This window comes from Panicum virgatum, chromosome 2K, assembly GCF_016808335.1.
Source record: "Panicum virgatum strain AP13 chromosome 2K, P.virgatum_v5, whole genome shotgun sequence".
Taxonomy (NCBI): Eukaryota; Viridiplantae; Streptophyta; class Magnoliopsida; order Poales; family Poaceae; genus Panicum; species Panicum virgatum.
Window position 1 is genome coordinate 66336088 of NC_053137.1, and position 20334 is coordinate 66356421.

The 20334-nt window shown below is 48.4% G+C and overlaps 3 protein-coding genes across 11 annotated transcripts; 2 read left to right on the forward strand and 1 right to left on the reverse strand.

Annotated features, from left to right (window-relative positions):
• The first annotated feature begins 10820 nt into the window (after positions 1-10820).
• Positions 10821-12768, forward strand: LOC120694727 (xylan glycosyltransferase MUCI21-like). Its single transcript, XM_039977942.1, has one exon. It carries the CDS (start codon positions 10915-10917, stop codon positions 12523-12525), a length of 1611 nt encoding a protein of 536 aa, XP_039833876.1. The 5' UTR covers positions 10821-10914; the 3' UTR covers positions 12526-12768.
• Positions 12769-14767: 1999 nt separating this feature from the next.
• On the forward strand, positions 14768-19095 carry LOC120694729 (XIAP-associated factor 1-like). 9 transcript variants are annotated; one of them, XR_005683606.1, is made up of 7 exons: positions 14768-15083; positions 15529-15664; positions 16344-16481; positions 16558-16679; positions 17166-17344; positions 18274-18408; positions 18509-19095. XR_005683606.1 is itself a non-coding variant. In XM_039977947.1 (6 exons), the coding sequence occupies exons 1-5, from the start codon at positions 15031-15033 to the stop codon at positions 17317-17319; spliced, it is 603 nt and encodes a 200-aa protein (XP_039833881.1). In that variant the 5' UTR covers positions 14768-15030; the 3' UTR covers positions 17320-17344; positions 18446-19095. The 9 variants fall into 9 exon arrangements, 5 of the variants coding, with proteins under 5 accessions (XP_039833881.1, XP_039833882.1, XP_039833883.1 ...); XR_005683607.1 differs by having other exon boundaries at positions 17166-17329; XR_005683608.1 differs by lacking the exon at positions 18274-18408 and having other exon boundaries at positions 17166-17329; positions 18565-18668; positions 18823-19095.
• LOC120694728 lies at positions 17650-19960 on the reverse strand. Its single transcript, XM_039977944.1, has 5 exons — positions 19566-19960; positions 19309-19472; positions 18242-18932; positions 18060-18151; positions 17650-17960 (listed from the first exon to the last, which is right to left on the reverse strand). Exons 1-5 carry the CDS (start codon positions 19896-19898, stop codon positions 17825-17827), a joined length of 1416 nt encoding a protein of 471 aa, XP_039833878.1. The 5' UTR covers positions 19899-19960; the 3' UTR covers positions 17650-17824.
• Positions 19961-20334: the final 374 nt, after the last annotated feature.

Below are 20334 nucleotides of genomic sequence, written 5' to 3' on the forward strand. Positions count from 1 at the left end.
AATACCAGTTTACTGGAGTAGTTTTCGGAAAATTCACCGGTTCGTCACGACGAGGCAAATTCATCTCCCTCTCATCCAGATCCTAAGCCATTTGACTTCCAGCGTGGCATGACCGTTAGATTCGCCAGCTCCGAATGATTGCGCACTACGGATGTGCTGCGGTCAACTTCCGACACCTCCTCGACGGAAACACGCACTCTCTCTCTGGACGCCACCGCTGCGCCGCCCGCCGTCCACGGCCGCCTCACAAGGCACATCCTCCCTCCCGTCCCGCGGTCTCGGCGTGCGCGCTCCGTTGCTTGCTCCCTGCTCCACGAACCACCCGGAGGGCTCACACACCCAGAGAAATAAGCCGTATGCTGTTCGAGGCGTAATTGTTTACTGCCAATAATCCACTTCCCATTAGCAACGCGCACCCAGTGATTCCAATGCTGCGGCTGATACACCTCCAGTTTCAGTTAGCATCTGCATCAGCAATTCAGCATCACGGCCCCTATCAGCTAGCATCGCGTAGGCATAGCATGTGCCCTGCCAGTTCGACGGCACCCCCAACTTGGCCTCCTGATCAACCTGGCATTCCCTGATGCACTTGTGTTAGATTAATTGGCAGCAAAATCCCCACCCCCCAGGCCCCTCGAGGGAGCGATGACGGCGATGCCCCTGAGCCAGCGCATGGCGCCTACCCTTACCATCAGACACTATTCGTGCTGGTCAGTTGGTGGTACCTGACGAAGGGAACATTGGTTCCTGGCCTGTAATGCCAACAGAAATATGCAGATACCCGTGAATCATGATGCAGGTATCGGTAGATACAGAGGCGTTTGCAGAAATGAGATCTTGTGCTTGCTATGCTGTTGCTACTCACAATAATTTGGAATCTCTCTCTATTTAGGTTCACATTCATGAATGATCGGCCGCTGATCACAGTTTAAAATTAAATTGGTGCCCAGCTGAATAACATGAACAGCCAATGGACTGTTGGGTGTAGCTGCATGCTATACTCTAGTACTCATCTGTCCCTTATTCCCTTTCTGGATGGGTGCGTTCTGATTGTTCTGCTGGACAGACAGTTAGTTACATGCCGTCCTAAATGCGAAAAGGCCGAACAAGAATCCAGAGCCGCCGGCAGCCAGACACCAGCGGAACCAGTAGCCCCCACCGGAGCACAGAAGGCTGCCCCCAGCCTGCCCCGGTGGTTTCAACCGTCCTCCTACCCATCCAAGAGCTTGGGGACCAAAGCAAGCAGCCACCATCATATGCTAATAGCAGGTTATATTAGCACCCCCAAGAACCACCCAATAAACCACTACTGATTCCCCACAACGAATCATTTGCTGATGATGCAATCCAATCCCAATCCCAATCCTTTCCTTGTCACGTCATGCTTAGGCCCTCACTGGCGGCCGCGTTAGGTCGGCTCTATCTAATCAGGTTTATGTGTCATCAGGCACATCCAAAATCCTTGCACTGGAATAGTCCAGTCCAGTACCACTGTACCAGCCTGATGCTTCTCTACTCTCCTAACCACTTGCGTTTTCTAGACAGCGGAACATGAATGCTCCGACCTCCAAGAAGAGAATGCACACATAGCCGTTCATTATTACGTGACATGATGCTACACCATCAGCAGCTAAGCATCGGTATTAGTATTTGAAGAGGTCACAGGGATCGTCCCCTGCCTGCTTCTGATCTCCTCGTCCTCCTCAGCTCCAAGCTGTACAGCACTAGTTTATCGTCAGCTCAACCACCGGTCCCGTCCCGGCTTGCCCCTACCACACCGGATTGCTGCAGAACCTGGGCGCTTGGCTCGGCTGGTAACAGTGCTTAGCTGCCGCCGGGCAGGCGTTGATGGTCACGGCAGTACCACACGGTGTGTACTGGCTCGGCATGTTGATCTGGGTTCTGGGAGAATATTTTAGCACCAACTCGGTTGCTTGCAGCAAAAGTGCTCCAGTGATGCAGTCCTGCATCCCCAAGCAAGCACAAGTACAATTGACTTGTTAACGATTTATGGGGGAATTAATTGTTTGTTAGCCGTTATATAAAAAAATTGTTCGTTAGCGTGGTGTCAGACTGTCAGTGATATTCTGCTATAGTCATAAGTATGTGAAAAAAAACTGGATTAATTCCTGCAAATGTACTGCAGGTGGATGGCACATGAACCCCACATGCAGCAACTTGGGGAAATGGCTATTGTAATAGCACTTGGATTTCCCCATGATCCATCCATTCTGGTCTTGTGATCGAAATATCTAGTAATCTCTCTGATCAGCACCAGGAAGGTCAAGCACTTGTAATATTTGGTTAAAGAAATGTTGGAGAGATGTTTGACAAACGGCAGCCGATCAATCAAGAACGCAATGGGTCAAACAGGACCAGCAATGTACAGACCCCCACAGCTTTAATTTCATTCCGTGCAAAACTGCACATTGTCACTGCTTACTTTCAAAATCTTTTTTTTTTCCTAATGTTTGTTGCCGAGAAATGATAGATCAAGTCTTTTTTTCTTCTTTTTGGACTGAAGTACGTAGTTCTAGAAATGCTAAACAATGAAGAGAATCAACGAGTGCAAGTTTCAAGAAGAGGCTTGCTGCCTCTTGTTGGAGCACGCATGATTCGGCTCTAAGCTGGCCTTTGCCAGTTGCAGTGCACCACAGAAAAGCCTCGGTTTCGGATCGCCGGAAGTATTGTTTGTTTGTGGCTTTTGAAGCAGATGGATAGGCCGCCTCAGTTTCTGGTTCCTCAGGATCCAAGCGAAGCTCTGCTTACGTGCAGTGTTAAAAAGTCACTCCTTGCTTTCTGATGCACAAGCAACAGCTTGCCTCCCTTTCAGATGCGAAGATTCTGGAAACTCCTATGGTCCTATGTGATGATATGATTACTCACTACTCATTCAGTGAAAAGATCTGTCCCATGTGGAGTTTCATTCAGTTCAGAACTGTTACAGACACTGGGGGAAGGAAAGTAGATTAAAATCCATAACAGCGAGTATTACAAACATGGCATGTAATGCAATAACTAAACCCAAAGGGACTTTCATGTGAAAAAAGAAAAGAAAAGAAAAGAAAAGAAAAAAGAAACATCCTAAGGGATTTTCAATGCCTCGTCAGCACACTCTGTTCCTTTCGTCGTCGTCAACATAATTCGGATAATGCAATAACTAAACCCATAAATCCAAATCTTTTTCATAGACACTTGAAAATCAGAGTCTTAAATATGACTATTTAAATAATAATAATAATAATAATAATAATAATAATAATAATAATAATAATAATAATAATAATAATAATAATAATAATAATAATAATAATAATAATAATAATAATAATAATAATAGCAGCAGCAGCGGCAGCAGCCCATTCATGGGTCACGATACAGATACACCTCTGGAACCGAAAGGCTGCGTTTCCTATGAGCAACGGAGTGGCTGGTGGCGCCGAGCGGATAAGAAGTCATGTCCGGAACCAAAAGGGACGTCCATAGAGGCAAAAGCCAAACGGTATGATCACACACATTCATGGGAGATGGGGGAGAACTAAAGCTGGAGAGCTCCAATCATACGCGTCCAATTATTGTTATTTGATTGGCAGCAGCAGCAGCCAAAAGGAACTTCTTCTTTTTTCTCCGAACAAAAGGAATGCATATCATCAGTAGGTTCAGTAGGAGAGTATCTGTATCTACATGGGTTGGGATACTATACAGGTAGTAGAATACACATCGAATTGTACTTGCTTTGTTCTCATCATTGTCACGCTGCTGTGAAACTGAACGCTGGCTGGGCACTGCCAAGCACCAGCGCGGCGCCGTGCTAGCCTAGCTACGCGTGCTTCCAACGGGGCGATTGCTTGGCCAGCGTGCAACCGTGTCACGAGTGCGCCGATTCCCTCCTGCACCCTGCACGAGCCAAGACGCGCACGCCTACAGGCTACAGCACATACAGAGCACCGGTTGTGGTAAGTTTTAACTAATCAAATCAATGAGACCGTGGCGACCTGCTGCACACATGTAGTAAGCAGTAGTACTATCAGTCACGGACCACTAGTTATTCATGGCCCTGTTTGAAATGCAACAGTGTTTTTTTTCCTCATGGAAAATGGGGTAGTTTTTTTTTACGTTTTGGGAAATTCCTACGTTCCAAACGGCACACATCTCTCGCTGATGATAGAACAGGACACGATCTTGACGAGACCTCTCCTCCCATTTCCGTCGAAAACTCTAGAGAATTTTCTTACCTTTCTTTCTTATTTCCCATCTCGAAGTCTTTGCAGAAAGTACCCGCGCACAGGTGCAGGTGCACGGCCGGCGTAGCCACCGCGGCGGCCGTCGACGGCCGAGCCGACGGCGAGAAAAAGACGCAAAACGAGTGGCTTACGGCGGCGACGGCGTCCCGGCCGGGCCGGCCCTCTCGCGCGACCCGTCGCGATCGCACGGCCATCATTGGGGGCCTGGCGATCCATGCCGCAGGCCGGTCGGCCCGTGACACCACCTCGTCCCGTGGGGCGCGCGGCCGCGGCTTCGGCGGGCGGCCAGCGGCGAGAGGGAAAGGAAAGGAAAGGAAAGGAGCCCCCGCGCCTGACGCTGCATCGTTGTCACGCGCCCACGCACTCGCCCGCGGCCGGCCGCGCGGTAGCTTATCCTCCAGGGCTGGCCTTGGGCGGCTGCCTAGTTGATGCCATGTCATTCTCGCACCGGCCGATCAGAGGTCGTGTCATGTCAAGGGGTTAGTTGTTAATAGGTTTACTAACGGGTTCACGAGTGTTATCTTTTTTATTTATTTTCTCTCCAAAGCGTTAGCAATTAGCATCATTGTTAGCGTTGCGTTCCTAACCGCGATCAATAATTTTTTTGTCTGACTTTTTGAGTAGGTTCACATTAGATTGGGACAGGATGGTTAACTTAATTACTTGCCATAGTGGTATGTGGTAGATGGCTCTGGCTGTACCTCTACGCGCACGATGGAGAGGCTACAACTATTTTTTTGAAAGACTACAACTATTTTTCCCCATTGGCTAATATAGTGGTGTGCGAGGATGGACTAGAGCGGAGAGACGGGGTAACGACGAAACCGATTTCACCATCTTAGCAAACCAATAAACAACTTGTCGTGCACCTAGTTCTGCCACAACCTTTGTATCTATTGATGGACGGGCTTCGGCCCGACCTCTATATCAATGCATTTAGGTGGGGATCCCCCCCCCGGTGACCATTAAAAAAAATGGAATGTCGGAATTTTTCTCCGCTGAAATGGCACTTTTGTTATTTTTTTTACAAAAAATCTCGGGTGTCAAGCATGGGACAAATTACACAATGGATATACCATGCATGGTGGGATCAATCTCTCGCATTTTTCTTGTTATTTTTCCACAAGCACAATACAGCCAAAAGTGAAACCTACCCAACCGAGCTAGCACGGGCCTTGTAATTCCTGTCGGTGAAAGCGAAACTGCTAGACGTGAGATTGGAGGTTTTCAACGTGGCGAACACGTACGTACTCTGGATCGGAGCCAGACCGGCCGGTGAAGCCAGCGTGTGTGACCCAGGGTCGTTTTCGTTTACCCCCTCCCGTCACGGTGGTTCCCGCAAGGATTTTACCGCCACCCAAAAAAAAACTTCACTACCACGCCAGGGTGCAGCGATGGCGTGCGGCGGCGGAGCTGAGCAACAAGCACGAGCGACCGCCGGGATCCAGCGAGGCATCCATCGGAAGGCTCCCCCCTTATCCACGCGCTCCCACGCAACTCCCACTCGATTTTCTTTTTCCGTGCTGGCCAGTAGCTTCCTTCATTCCAGAAGCAACCGGAAATCAAAGCAGCACCGGCGACGAGAGAATGCATCAGATGACCAGATAGGAGTGAAAAAAAAACCAATAGAAAAAAAATCATCAGGTGATCCATGGGATTTGCAAGAAACCGTCGCTGAATGACACTGACATGTGGGCCCAGGTGGACTGTGCGGATTTCGATATGACGTGTCAGCCGAGACCAGCTTTGAGAATTGGTCAGGAGCAATCCGCACGGTACAGCGACGTGGCTCGTCGCTGGAGTACGCACACACCTGATGAGGTCGAGGTGCGTGCGTGCCAGCTCGGCATCGTCCATGTACGTAGTAGCACCGGTCAGAAACAGGAAGGCATTTCTGACGAGTTCTCTGGTCTCTGCTCGCTTGTTTCAGTAGCCGCCGTCGTGAAAGAGCCCCGTCTCCGCGTGCCGCTGCCTCGTCAAAACAAGGCCGCGCCATTACTAAATGCGATGATCGCAGGCAGCAGCAGCAGCCGCGGGAACGTGTAGCACAGGCCACAGACCACAGACCGGGCAATTTTAAATTTTCGTTTATCCATCGTCTTTTAAAAAAAAACAAATATTCATCGTCCTTTTCTTTCTCACGGCCGTGCATCCGAAAAGCGACGGCCGTGGCGGCGGTCTGCGCACGCCACGCCGCCGCAGCGACGCGCCAACGGACAGCCGGCGAGGGCACGGGCGGCGCGGGTCAAGAAGGGAACCCCCAGCCGTCGCTGTCGCCGTCGCCGTCGGCGTCCCCTGCGGCCATCTTGAGCTCTACGCCTCTGTCACACACGACACACGACCACCCCCGCGGCGCCCGTCCTTGTCGCGCCTTCTCATCGCACGCTTGAAGCATCTCTCTTCGCAACCCCGTCACAGGCTTCAGCCTCTCCTGGTGCACGGCAGCACGGGGCCAGCTAATGCAGGCAAAGCTCGGTCTCTTTCTTCTTCGCTCTGGGAAAAAAACAGAGCTTGGTCTCTTTCTTGCTAGCTGCTATAGCTTGGTGGCCTTACCTTCAAAAAAAAAAAAAAGAAGCTTGGTGGCCTAACTAAGGTAGTGCCATGGACAATAACCAACGGCCGCCCTCCTATGACCCTAACTAACCCGGCCCGGCCAGTCTTTGATTTATATGGACAATTAATTAACCAATTAAAAAAGTCTGATTTGTTTTGATCTCTTTTGATGTGATGAGAGGAGAAGGATCCTGTTTCGATGTCTGTGTTGGTAGGTAAGTACCGACCCTGCGTTTCACCTACTCCAGTGGTGTTCTAACCGGTTATTAGGTGAACACCTGCTTCACATCACATACCTTTCATATCTACGTGTTAAAGGACTGATTCCTCATGTCACTTTGATTTGTTCTATAATTTGCTTTACAAGCCTTTAGACTTTTGTTGGCGTTGAACTACTTGCTTTGGCGTGACACCATTGTTTTTTTTTTCTGGTCAAGAAATCCTGAAATCAAAGTAGTTTACACGGCCCTCATCACACTGCTGGTTTGCACTCTTTATCTTTTTTGTTCCTCTTCAAAATTGCCATTCACTAAACACATGCGGCCACATTTGCAGATGTTCCTTTTGCAAACGCACTGGTTTAACATTTGATTACCCGGCTAGTAGTAGGATCGAGCAGAAAGTGGCACGGACTGCTACTTGGTTTGTCAGCATCATAGGAGCGATACAATATTATGAGCCTGCATCAGAAAGCTAGCTCACGGAAAGTGTACTGATCTGTTGCTTTCTTTCTCCAAAAGCTCGCATTAGAGGACACTTAACAAGTCAAACGCAGGCTCACCCCATGTAGACGAAAGACCGAACTGTTCGCTTGTCCTGATCAGCTAGCTAGGTCTCCATTTCCAATAATCCAATGCAAGCTCGATCCATACGGCACACCACTCGTTATTTTGGACCTGTTTGGTGTTTGCAGCAGAGGAATCCCGTATAAACCAGGGGAAAATTCTTTTACCGCGTCAGTTGCAAATATTCCAATATTTTAGCTAGTTCAATAGTTTGGAGTAACTTTGCATTTACTATCGAGTACTCAGTCTTATATCTAGAAAAGTCAGAATGACCAATAATTTGGAACGTAGGGAGTATTACTGTGCAGAGGTAGGTGCTTGAGTTTGTCTCGAGGAACCGGCCAGCATCAAGAATTGATTGCTCCATAGGATCAGTGGTACTAGGCACTAAACATACTTGTAATCCCGTTCTTAAAGCATCTTGCTGCGCAAGTACCGTGTCTATTATTGTAGTGATAGATGCTAGCTAGCTAGTGTGATGTTACTCAAGACCCGCCTTCTTAATTACAGCTTACATCATGATCATCTGGAACTGGAAATATGCCCCCAATGTACCCCTCCTCTATTGTTTGCCGTATTTCTGTTGTTTTTTAACGGGCCCAATGTATTTTCTCGTCATGGTGTTGCTTTTGAGACGAACATGAAATTGATGGGTTGCTTGGTCAAATCAAATTGAGATGGCTTTGGTGCCCCTCAAAAAAATACTTCCAAGTGGACCCAACCCCAATGTTCAAACCACCCTCCAGCCTGGCTGGCATATGCCAACTCAGACTCACCCCGAAGGCCCCAATCTCCAAAGCAAGCAAGGCAAAATTTTCGTACAACACCATAGCTGTGTTTAGTTCTAAAATTTCTCTCTCCAAACTTCACTATTTACCTATCACATCAAATTTTTTACTTTATGCATGGAGCATTAAATATAGATAAATAAAAAACATTACATAGTTTTGATGTACACGGCGAGACGAATCTTTTGAGCCTAGTTAGGTCATGGTAGGACAATAATTATTACAAACAAACGAAAAGTGCTACAGTGTCCGATGTGACTTTTTTACCATCATTTTACAGATCTAAACACAGCCTAGCTTTGCAAGTTCAGGCCGTGTTTAGTTCCACGCGCAAAAAATTTTGCGTTGAAATCTTGTTAATTTGAAGTACTAAATAAAATCTATTTATAAAATTTTTTGCACAGATGGGTTGTAAATCGCGAGACGAATCTAATGATGCTAATTAATCCATGATTAATGAATAATTAGCGTATGGTTACTGTAGCATCACTGTTGCAAATCATGGGTTAAGTAGGCTCATTAGATTCGTCTCGCGATTTACAGCCCATCCATGCAAAAAGTTTTGTAAATAGACTTCATTTAGTACTCCATACATGTGTCGAAATATTCAATGTAACGTTTTTTTTGCGTTTACATGGGGTTTATGGGGTGTGATCTAGAAGGGGCTCAAGCTGAATGCCTGAATCTCATCTCACTGCAGTAAAATTAATGCGGACTGAATCTCATCTCACTGCAGTAAAATTTCAACCATCAACGTCCTCAATGTCTTCTGTAACTGAGTTGTCGCTGTGACCAAGCAGTCTGACTCAAGACAAGTAAACAAGACTCAAGTTACTTATAATGAATTAAATTCCACATACGTCACAGTTTCTTATTAGTTGTGTTTCTTCTTATGAAGCGACAATATGCACAGTAGTATCATATTACAACAAAGATCTGGACACCGTAGTTTCTTACCTCTACAAGTAACTTCATGTTAAAAGGATTTATCCTTAGATTAGCCCCGCGCTTTTAGTTTACTTTACGGGAGATCTAGGATGACACGGCTTGATTTGCTTATTTACATTTAGTGCCTGATATGTTACAGATTCTCTTCGAGTAGTTATTTCACTTATTTGTATAGCTTAGAAGGGTAATACCTGATTTATTAACTCAACATTTTCACATACTTGATTTCTCATGTGACTGAGCAACCTAATGTGACTATTTTTTCCCCTCTCAATTATATGCAACAACATATGGCAACACATCGCAACTTTTTATTAGTTCTTTTAAGAAGAGGCACATATTCCAGTATGTTATAGCAAAACTCTTGTATATCGTTATGTTTAGTTGTATGTATCTTTGCAAAAGAGATATAATTGTCATTTTTACTAGAATTCGTTGCTATTATATAGGAGTTTAAAGCTAAATTTACCCATTTAAATGCAATCATGCAAACACTTCTTGTGTAAGGGAAAGACTAATATCATAATGGCTTATCCTTTCAACAATTATCTTGCTTGATCTTTGTTATACACGGATTGCCAATTACTGAAGTATCAAATATACATCATAACAAATGCCACACGACGCGATATCGTACTACCGTTTTCCTTAAGAAGCGACAATACATATGTTAGAGTTAGATTCAAAAAGTCATATGTATACTAAGAAGATATGGCTATATAATAAACTATCTTTAAGTTGCTACTACGGGAAATATCCGTGTATGTCTTGATCTTTTTAAATTTAGAGAAAATGGTTTCAGTTATGTACTTAAGAGATGTACCACCTTCAAAAGCTCACTTTCCGATTATCGCCGCCTATTGTTTCACAATATATATGAGTTGTCTATGACCGAGCAGTTTATCAAAAGAGACAAGTATACGTTACAATTTATTGTACACGCCATGATTTCTTAGCTGTATCTGTTGTAAAAAAAATGAAGATAGTATCTATAGCAAGTCCTCATGCGCGTTATGATTTCTCAGTTTGTTTCGAAAGAGGCTTTACATACTAGTATTTTTATAATAAATCCACACGCTACAATTTGTTAGACACGTATTTTTTTTCTATAGAAGCAATCGCGGCGGCAATGTATCTCATTCAGATACTATTGCAAATCACACGGGATTTGATTTATATGATGGGACAGAGGCCAGGAATATTTCAAGGCGATGTACCCTCTCGATGTATCAAACTTGAAATTAATAAAGTTTCCTTTTTCTAAAAAAAATATGATGTGAAACAAGATGATATGACTTGATTTATTGTTGATTTAGACTTTACAGTGAATGTTTATTGTTGTGTAAGGAATCCTTTGTGCAGGTATTGTGCATTTTAGTCTAGGTGCCAATCAAAGGACCCACCGAATGCTTCTCAAAGATGTTTGTTCCATCACTGCTGGGTGCTGGCTGGGTTTCTGTAGCATAGTCCAACCTCTAACCGTCACTAGTTTTCTATACGCTTCAGCTGAGCCATTTATTTATACCTCTCTCTCTTTCTCTTCCCGCTCCTCTTCTCTCAGTGCTCCGAGACCTCTCTCTTCTCTCTCTAGCGACCATGGTGCAACAGCAGCAGCAGCAACAGCACAGAATCTACATCTTGCAGTTCAGGAAGGGCGAGCCCGAGCAGGAGGTGGCATGCAAGGTGTCTCAGGCCAAGGGCGCTGGCCGCCGGGTCATGTACTACTACCAGGACTACGGTGGCGGCGGCGGCGGCGGTGGCAAGAGCGGCAAGACGGTGCAGTCCAAGGCGCTCAGCCTGCGGCGCATATTGGCCATGCTCCTGCTCTCCTTGCTCTGCGTCGGCACGCTGTTCGTGGCGCCGGTGTCCTTCCTCTCCTTCGTGCACACCGACGACGGCGGGGCGGAGGCGGCGGCGGCCACGGCGGCGCGGCGCGGGGTGTCCGGGCCGTGCTTGGCCGTGGGCAACGATAGCCTCTGCTGCGACCGCTCGTCGGAGCGCGCGGACATCTGCTTCGCGAGGGGCGATTTGCGCATGCACTCGGCGAGCGCGTCGTTCCAGCTCGTGTCCGGCAACTCGACGGCGGAGGAGGAGCGGATACGGCCGTACACGCGCAAGTGGGAGGCGAACGTCATGGCGACGATCGACGAGGTGCGCCTGCGCCGCGTCTCCCCCGGCGAAGCCGCGCGGTGCGACGTGCGCCACGACGTGCCGGCCGTGCTGTTCTCCACCGGCGGGTACACCGGGAACGTGTACCACGAGTTCAACGACGGCATCCTGCCGCTGTTCGTCACGGCGAACCACCTCCGGCGCCGGGTGGTGTTCGTGATCCTCGAGTACCACGACTGGTGGATCACCAAGTACGGCGACGTCGTGTCCCAGCTCTCGGCGTTCCCGCCGATCGACTTCACTGCCGACCGCCGCGTCCACTGCTTCCCCGAGGTGATCGCCGGCCTCCGCATCCACGGCGAGCTGACCGTTGACCCAGCGAAGACGCCCGAGGGCAAGAGCATCGGCGACTTCCGCAGGCTCCTCGACGACGCCTACCGCGGCCGCATCGAGTTCCTGGAGCGCCTGGAGCGCCGCGCGGCTCGCAAGCGCCACCGCCGCCGCACCGTTCCCCGCGCGCAGCTCGCGCCGCCGAGGCACACCTCTCTCCAGGACAGGCCGAGGCTGGTGATCGTGTCGCGGACCGGCTCCCGCGTGATCGAGAACGAGGCGGACGTGGCGGCGCTGGCCGCGGACGTGGGCTTCGACGTGCGCGTGATCCGCCCCGACCGCACCACCGAGCTGTGCAAGATATACCGGGAGCTCAACGCCAGCGACGCCATGGTGGGCGTCCACGGCGCGGCCATGACGCACTTCCTCTTCATGCGCCCCGGCAAGGTGTTCATCCAGGTGGTGCCCCTCGGCACGGACTGGGCCGCCGGCGCCTACTACGGCGAGCCGGCGGCGCGGCTCGGCCTGCGCTACGTCGGCTACAAGATCCTCCCCGAGGAGAGCTCGCTCTCCCGCGAGTACCCCACCGGCGACCCCGTCCTGACGGACCCCGCCGGCGTCGCGCAGAGCGGTTGGGATGTGACCAAGAAGGTCTACCTGGATCGCCAGAACGTCCGGCTGGACCTGGCGCGCTTCAGGGAGGAGCTGGTCAGGGCTCACCAGTACCTGGCCGCCGGCAGGCGGCGGCGGCCGAGAGCATCCGTGTGATGTGATCAAACAGTTTGACCGGCTTAATTAACCAACAAACAGCTGAATGGACATCACCACCTGCTATAGTTTTTTCACCTCCTCTTTCCCCCCCCCCCCCCCCTTTGGTTCTACTGACTTTACCTGACAATTCTTTGCATTAGTTTTGTGTCTGTCCTGTACCTGTGATCCATGGAAAATTTAGAGTCTGAGCTTGCTGTGCATACATACTCAATAAAAGAATCAATTACAGTGGATATACAATGCAGGCGAGAACAAACATTTCGATTTTTTTTTAGCTATATATGTGGATTGGGAGCAGCGGTTGGTGACTTGGTAGGTGTGTTCTGAACTCTCTGAATTCTGAATCCGTCAGAGACAAAAACAAGTTGGTGCTTGCAGGACAAGGGCTCTGAACTGTTTCATGCCCGTCGCAGGAGGAACCATCCATCCATCCATCCATCCACCACCTGAAACGCATGAGGGGGTCATTGGCCGGCCACTGCAGGCACTTGCTGGCTTGCGTACGAGCTCGGCAGGTTCAGGGAGTGAGATGGTTTCCGTGCCTGCTCTCCCAGTGCCCGGAGCCAGGCTGTGTCAGTTGGTTGAGACAGAGTAATCAGCTTTCGTGAAACGTCAACAAAGCCTGCTAATTAGTGGCCAGTAAAGCGTCACCAATCGGACCTTGACAACCCTAACGGATCACACAGTACCACGGCGATGCATCGACCATACCTTCTTCTCAAGCTCAAGCTACAACCTGCTGATGATAATACCCTCGCAAAAACTTTCAGATGACTCAGTTGGGTGCCTTGGGTGAACAGGAAAGGATCCCTGACTCCAAACGGGGAAAATTTCAGTCGCAAGTCACTGAGAACAGAAAACCATGGCTGCAAATTAAAGCGAGACGACGCGCCGAGGAAAGAAGAGGTCGATGGCGATGGGGATGGCTCGTGGCACGTAGTAGCAGTGACCGCTAAGGAACGCACCCATGGCGGTGAAGGATTGGCAGTGGAAAAAGTTGAGTGGGATCTCACCATCCACGCGATAGATATCCCGATGAGAACAAAGCCCGGGCCGCGAGTGGGCGGCCCGTCAGCCTCCTCCTGCCACCGCCAGTGGGGGGTGGGGAGGAAACTGAAGCCTGAAGGGGGGCAAGACGCTCACGAGTCACGACGCGTGCGCGCTTTACCGTCTCCGCCGGCCGTCCGAAGGCGGCGGCGGCGGCGACGACGACGACGCCATTTGTGAAGCTGTGCTTCGCGTCGACGTCGTGGCCTGGGGATGCGATGGGATGGGATGGCTTTGGCCTTCGGGCGCACGCGCACTGGCCCTGTGGTGGTGGCTTGGGATCGGAGTCCAAGGTGAATTCGGTTGTGGGCTGGGTGCAGTGGGGGCGACAAGTTGGCAGGTTCTCACTTTCTGGTCAGAGTTTGAGGGGAAGCACTCCTGATCTCGTGATTCGCGTGCCAATTTGAATTCTTTTGCTATGAATTCGCGTTGAATCGCCGTGAGATCCGTATGTTCCAAACTTCCAATCATAATTTCTAATATCTGTGTACTCAGCTATCGTTATCGTGAAGAATCGAGCAGGCAGTTAGAAAGAGCTCAGTTTCGACTGGAAAACAAGAGAAGGGAAACACACTTACCACTCCGGCTCTGTTGCCAACCCAGTGAGGATTGGGGAAAAGAACGAATGGTCCAGAGAACGAATGGACCAGAGCCCACTAAAGCGTGCCTTCCAACAAATTTAACGCGTTAGGCCCATGATGCCAACAAACTATAGCTCGTTCCGGTCCAACGAAACAGCGCGTCTTTTTTATTTTTATATTTTTCAAAAACATTTTTTACAGAAATATATTTTTAATTTCATAATTTACAGTTTTATACCCCTACCGCCCGGCAGGGGGGCGACAGGCTCCCGCCAAAAACCACTCCACTGGGCGGCAGGGGGGCGCAGGCTTCCGCCAAGGACCTCCGCACAAATAAATTTTTATTTATTTATATATAAGTCCCTGCCGCCCCCCTGCCGGGCGGCAGGCCCCCTACCGCCCTCCTGCCGGGCGGTAGGGGTACAAAACTGTAAATTGTGAAATTGAAAATATATTTATGTAAAAAATGTTTTTTAAAAATATAAAAATAAAAAAGACGTCGAAACAGCCCACTGCGCATCAGGTCGAGCCCAACTGTGCTGCTCCACCGGGTCAAACCCAACCGTCCAACTCTGCAGCTGGCCCGCCATCCAGAACTGACAGGTGGGTCCCGTGATCCGGCCGACGGCTCGCCTCCGGGTCCGCCACAGGAAAGCCCCTCTCCTTTCCGGCTTGGAGACCTCTTCCGCTTCCGCCGCCCCGGCCTCTCGTCTCCGGCCGCCCTTCCCGTGTTCCCCTCCTCTCCTCCGCCCCCTGGCTCACCAGAGTTCCCCGATTCGACGCGACCTCTATTGGCTTGGCTCAGCTCCGCCCGCCTCGGCCTGGCGGCTTGGATCTCGGCGGCGCTCAATCCGTCTGCACTAGCTACTGAGCCATGGCGGCCGCGGACTCCGACCCCGCCATCACCTCCTCCACCTGCGCGCACTGGTAAGTGGTGACGAAACGTCCCCCGATGCCTCAGCTTCCTTCGCGGTGCCTCCGCTTACCCGCCATACATCAACCCCTTCGATGGCGACGAAGTCATGATAGGATTGGGATCGTGGATTTTTTTTTTTGATTAATTGCGTGACCGTTTAGTTTTAGCGGTATCTCGGGCTTGTTTTTTTAATTATTATTATATGCAATGCGACATGGTAACTTTTTTTCTTCGAAAAGACAACACGGCCGGTAGCTTTGCTCTGTGAAATTCCTTCTGAAAACTGTAAACCAACCAGACACATGTAAATATAGGTCATTTTACCAGCGTGTCTAGCATGATTAGCAGAGTGTCTGGGATGTATTTCTGGATGTGCATTGGGTTCTCTGCATGCTTTTTAATCAGATGGGATTTTGTATGTCGAATGTTAACTATATTCTCTGTTTATTCTAATAGTCAGCGGGAAATTCCATCTTCAAACATCGCATTGCACAGCGCGCACTGTGCTCGGAATCTTCAGAAGTGCGAGCATTGCGGAGATATGGTTCCAAGGAAGCTCATGGATGAACACTACGATGAGAGCCATGCTCCAGTACGTTTCCAAATTTCGAGCTTCTCATTGCATTGTTTAGAGTCTCCTAATCATTTTAACTGTCAGTTCATAGTACTGCTGAAGTCAAGTCTTGTGTCAAGAGACTGAGACACAAAACTTTCATAGTTCAGCTTCGGATCTTACGAAGCTGCAATATTACAAGAATGCATATATATGTTATAATCAGTGTGACAGCAAAAGATGCAATTGTTTTACGATCATGCCCGTTTCTTCATATGAACGTGACAGGCAACATAATTTTTGTTTCTTTTTCTCTAAAATGCATGGGCATTTCATTTCATTAAGTGGAGAACATATTTTTTTGTAACCACTTAGGATAAACAAATGAAGGAGTCCTTTTAACCACTAAGTCTAAACTTAGGAACAAGGTTCTAAAAAATGCTAGACGCTAGGCGAACGCTTGCCTATGGTTTAGAGTTTTTTGTGATTAAACGTAGATTGAACATGATTAAACGTGTGTTGTGATTAAACGCAACTGATTAAACGCAACGCTTGGCCACCGTTCAGCGTTTAATCAAGATTAAACGACGTTTAAAAACGTTTTTTAGAACACTGCTTAGGAAAGAGATGGCAATACAGGCACACCTTCCTGGCTTCTTTTTACATCTCTAAATTTATGACTTAAGCATCTGCAATACTAATCTTATTATGAATATAGATGAATTGCTCCCTGTGCAAATGCACAATAGAACGTGAGCTATGGGATCTTCATACAAGCATACAATGCCCGCAAAGGATGCTCGCATGCCAATATTGTGAGTTTGAACTACCTGCAGTTGATCTTCTTGAGCATCAGGTATGGATATATCCCACATCTGGAATGTAATTTCAGATATAGTTCTCTGTGTTCTAACTATGTGTATGCGGCACAGGATGTATGTGGGAATCGAACAGAATATTGTCAACCTTGCGGGAAGTACATCAGACTTCGTGAATGGATTGGACATGAACTCCAGTTCCATACGAGCTCAAATACTGCTGCAGAATTTTCAAGGTAAGCTTCTAAGTTCTAACTGATGCCTACCATTTCATTCAATCTTCAATAAAAATGGCATCTAGATTCACCCCGTTCGGCTGGTGGGGTGGGGGCTGCTCGCAGCAGCAGCCAGCAGCAGCGACCAGCGCGCAGCAGCCTAGCAGCCGCACCTCCCCCTCCTAGCAGCCTAGCAGCCGAACGGCAGCAGCAGCCCGCACCAGCCGGAAGCAGCCCCCACCCCACCAGCCGAACGGGGTGATTGTTGCTATTTATAACAGTTCACTTGGTAATGTTTAACCATCAAAACTTTTTCAGCAATATAACTATATAAGTGAGTCATGTCTTATGCTAGCTTAGTGAGCCCTTAATCCGATGCTCGAAGCATCATTGGCATATACATTGATTGGTCTGCATCATGCTTTTCCTACTGCTGTAGCAAGTAGCAACTAATAAAATGCATGTGGTGAGAAAATCAAGCTTACCTTCTGAGCTTACGAATTTCAGTGATGGAGCCCCAGAAGCAGCAGAGCAGCCAGTACCAAAGCCAGTGCGACCGGCTGCTCATGGTTCACAACGCAAACATCTACTCTTGACAATTGCAATAGCTGGATTGGCAGTTTTGATTGGATCAATACTGTACCAAAGGAAGGGACAGTAGTGCTAAGGAGGTACAGTCATTTGAGGTACCTTGATGTATAAATGCCCACTTAACCAATAATAAGATTTAGACCCCAGCTGAGGGGAACGAAAAAGGAAAGAAGACAAAAAAAAAAAAGAGTACATTGGAACTTAGTTGTGAATGGACCAGATCAGACTATGTTTTGTGCTCATTGTTCTTGTAGATGGGATTTTTTCCATGAAACTTTTATGGCGTTTGGTAATCTACAAAAAGCTATGGTCTAAATTACAACCACAAAAGTTTAACTGAAATATCTTGCATAGACTTGTGGCAACAGAAAAAAGAAAAGTTGCAACAAGCAATCAGTCAAAGTAGCTGTATGCCACCAAAATGCTTGTTTCTGTATTTCAATCATTCACGGAGATTGAAATAATATTCTGTTCACATTGAACCGCGCAATAAATAGGTTAGTGGGCAGCTAGCTACTACGATCACAAAAACATCTACTATGTTGTCCTGATCACATTTACAAAATTGCCTGTAGCTATCCAGTCCTGCTTGCTTCTTTTTTTTTTTTTTTTGCTTTCTTCAAGTTGCTTGCAGTGAATAACCTGTAGTTGGATGGTTCCATATCACTAATCTTCCCAAACTGCTTGTCGTAGAAGCTCCATAACTCAAACCTGTTTCAGACCAAAAATAAGCAATGGCGGTGACAGATGCACCTCAGAAACATATTATAGCCTAAAACATACACTATCGAGCATCGGAAAAGGATATACCAGTATGCCAAGAACTGGAATGGTGAATACTTGCCATAGATTTTATCTAATTCCTTATGAACAGAACTGACAGTACTTGGTCTTTTATGAATCTGCAACAAATTACAGACATAGTACAGGTCAATATTGAATAAATTGGCTATGAAATCTCAAAATGCAAAGGTTCCAGGCTGGCGAAATACCTGTTTCAAATGCCTAATTGTCTCTGTATCAGCTGGGATCGTGTGGTTAAAGCCCATACACATGAGCACATTGGCACGGGTAAAAGGGCCAAATCCAGAGATCGCAGATAACTCAATATTCAGTCTCTCATAGGTGGATTCGATAGTAGATAACTCTTCTGCAGCAGGTACAGATATTTTACACGTCTCTTCAAGTTTTTGTAGGCTTACCTTCCCTTCTACAATGCCCCGTGCAAGCATTACAATTCTCTTTGCTCGATATCCAAGACTGCAGCGCTTGGCTAAAAGGTCCTCGTCAAGATTTGCCAATTCTTCTGGTGTAGGGAAATCACCAATGCAGTCTTCCAGGCCAGGAACATTGTTCAAACTAAGCTCAGAAGTATTGAAGGACGGCAAGGAATCACATTTACTGCCTGTTCCACTTGCAGCTGAGTGTAAACTAGACAAATCTTCATTTGTTTCTGATTGTGTTGAATCATTGCTAGTGCCACTTGGCAGTGTTAAACCCTCCAACTTATCCTCTGCAAATCTTGTTTCTAGCTTAACACGAACACACTGCCTCTTCCTGTGCTTCCTTTCAGGTTCCCTAATGGGCGGTGTCCTTGACTGAAAATCTTCAATACTGGATGAACGTCGCAGCTCCAACTGAAGCTCACACAGTGCAGTAGCCATTGACAATGTTCTTGCCCATCTGCAGTAGGACAGCACAGTTGTATAAGCTATCTTGCAAATGGAATTAAAATTACTAGATGAAATTTGCACTTCTACCGCACATGATTTCATCATTGTATTTGACTTTGCCCAGATAATTCAGTAAAAACTAACCGTCGACAATGTGTCGCCGCGGAAGGCAACATGAAGCTAGCCCCAATTCATTTCAACTGTTGAAGCGCAAATATAAACAATTTGGCCCTTATCTTAGCAGTATAACACATGAAATCGTCGACCTCAAAGGTATTATCAAGTTTTACCCTTGGGTGAGACTGAAGATCCAATCACCCAACCTGTTTCTACCACAGCACACACAGACAAGTATGAAACAAAGGAAAAGCAGGCTAAGACTTAACTGGCAATTGCAGAGGAGGATGCACTTGACCATGTCCTCGAACAGCGTGGGCGAGCGGAAGATGCGCCCGAACCCCGCCTCCCGCGCCGCCGCGTGCATCGCCTGGAACTCCGCCACCGCCGCCCCGTCCTCCTCCGACAACCGCAGCATGCGCCGCACTTGCTCCTGCGGGCGAAGCCAGGAATCAGACCAACCAGCGCGTGTCGCTTCGGCGACGACCAAACCCTAACAGAAGCTCGATCCGTTGAAAGTGCTTACGAGGATGTAGTCCTGGTCGAGCGAGGAGAGAACACCCGCGCCCTCGACGGCGACGAGGAGCGCGGTGCCCGGACGTGCTGGGTGGGCGGAGACGCGGGCGAGGAGGGACACGGAGCGGTCGGAAGCGAGGCGGAGCGGGCGCACGAGCGCTCGGGCGGCGGGGTCCCACCGGTTGGGCGCCATCATGAACAGCCCGTGGCTGCACACGGCCGCCGCCAGGTCGAACGGCGCCGCGCCGCCGGGCGGGAGCAGGAGCTCCAGCTCCACGCGCGGCCCAGCGTGCAGCTGCGGGCGCGCGGCGGGGTCGCCGCCGGTTGGGTTTGGGAGCGGCATGGTTGCGTTTCCCGGTGCTCCAGCGGGCGGCGGCAGCGGGGATTTAGGAGTGACCGAGTGAGTGATCGAGCCACGGGAGTGCCTGTGCCTCTGCACTAACCGCAGAGGAACCGGTTGCGCTGGTTGACTGGCATGTGGGTCTGTACGTTGTTGGACCCACCTGTCAGTCATAGAGTCCCTCTTCAGCTTTTGGGGTTTGTTCTGTTTGAAGCAAGCTACTAGGTTTTCCCATGGGTTTAAGCTTTCTCGATTATTTTAGCTTTTACTACTTTCTTGGAATTGATTAGAGTTCAGTCGATTACAATCAAATGAGATTGGAAGGACAGGAGACGGGTGTGTCTATTCATCGCACGTGCGAGTAGACGCTATATTATTGCACAGATTCGTTAAAATTAACAGAAATTATTCTAGAATAAAATAAAATATTCCAAGAAAG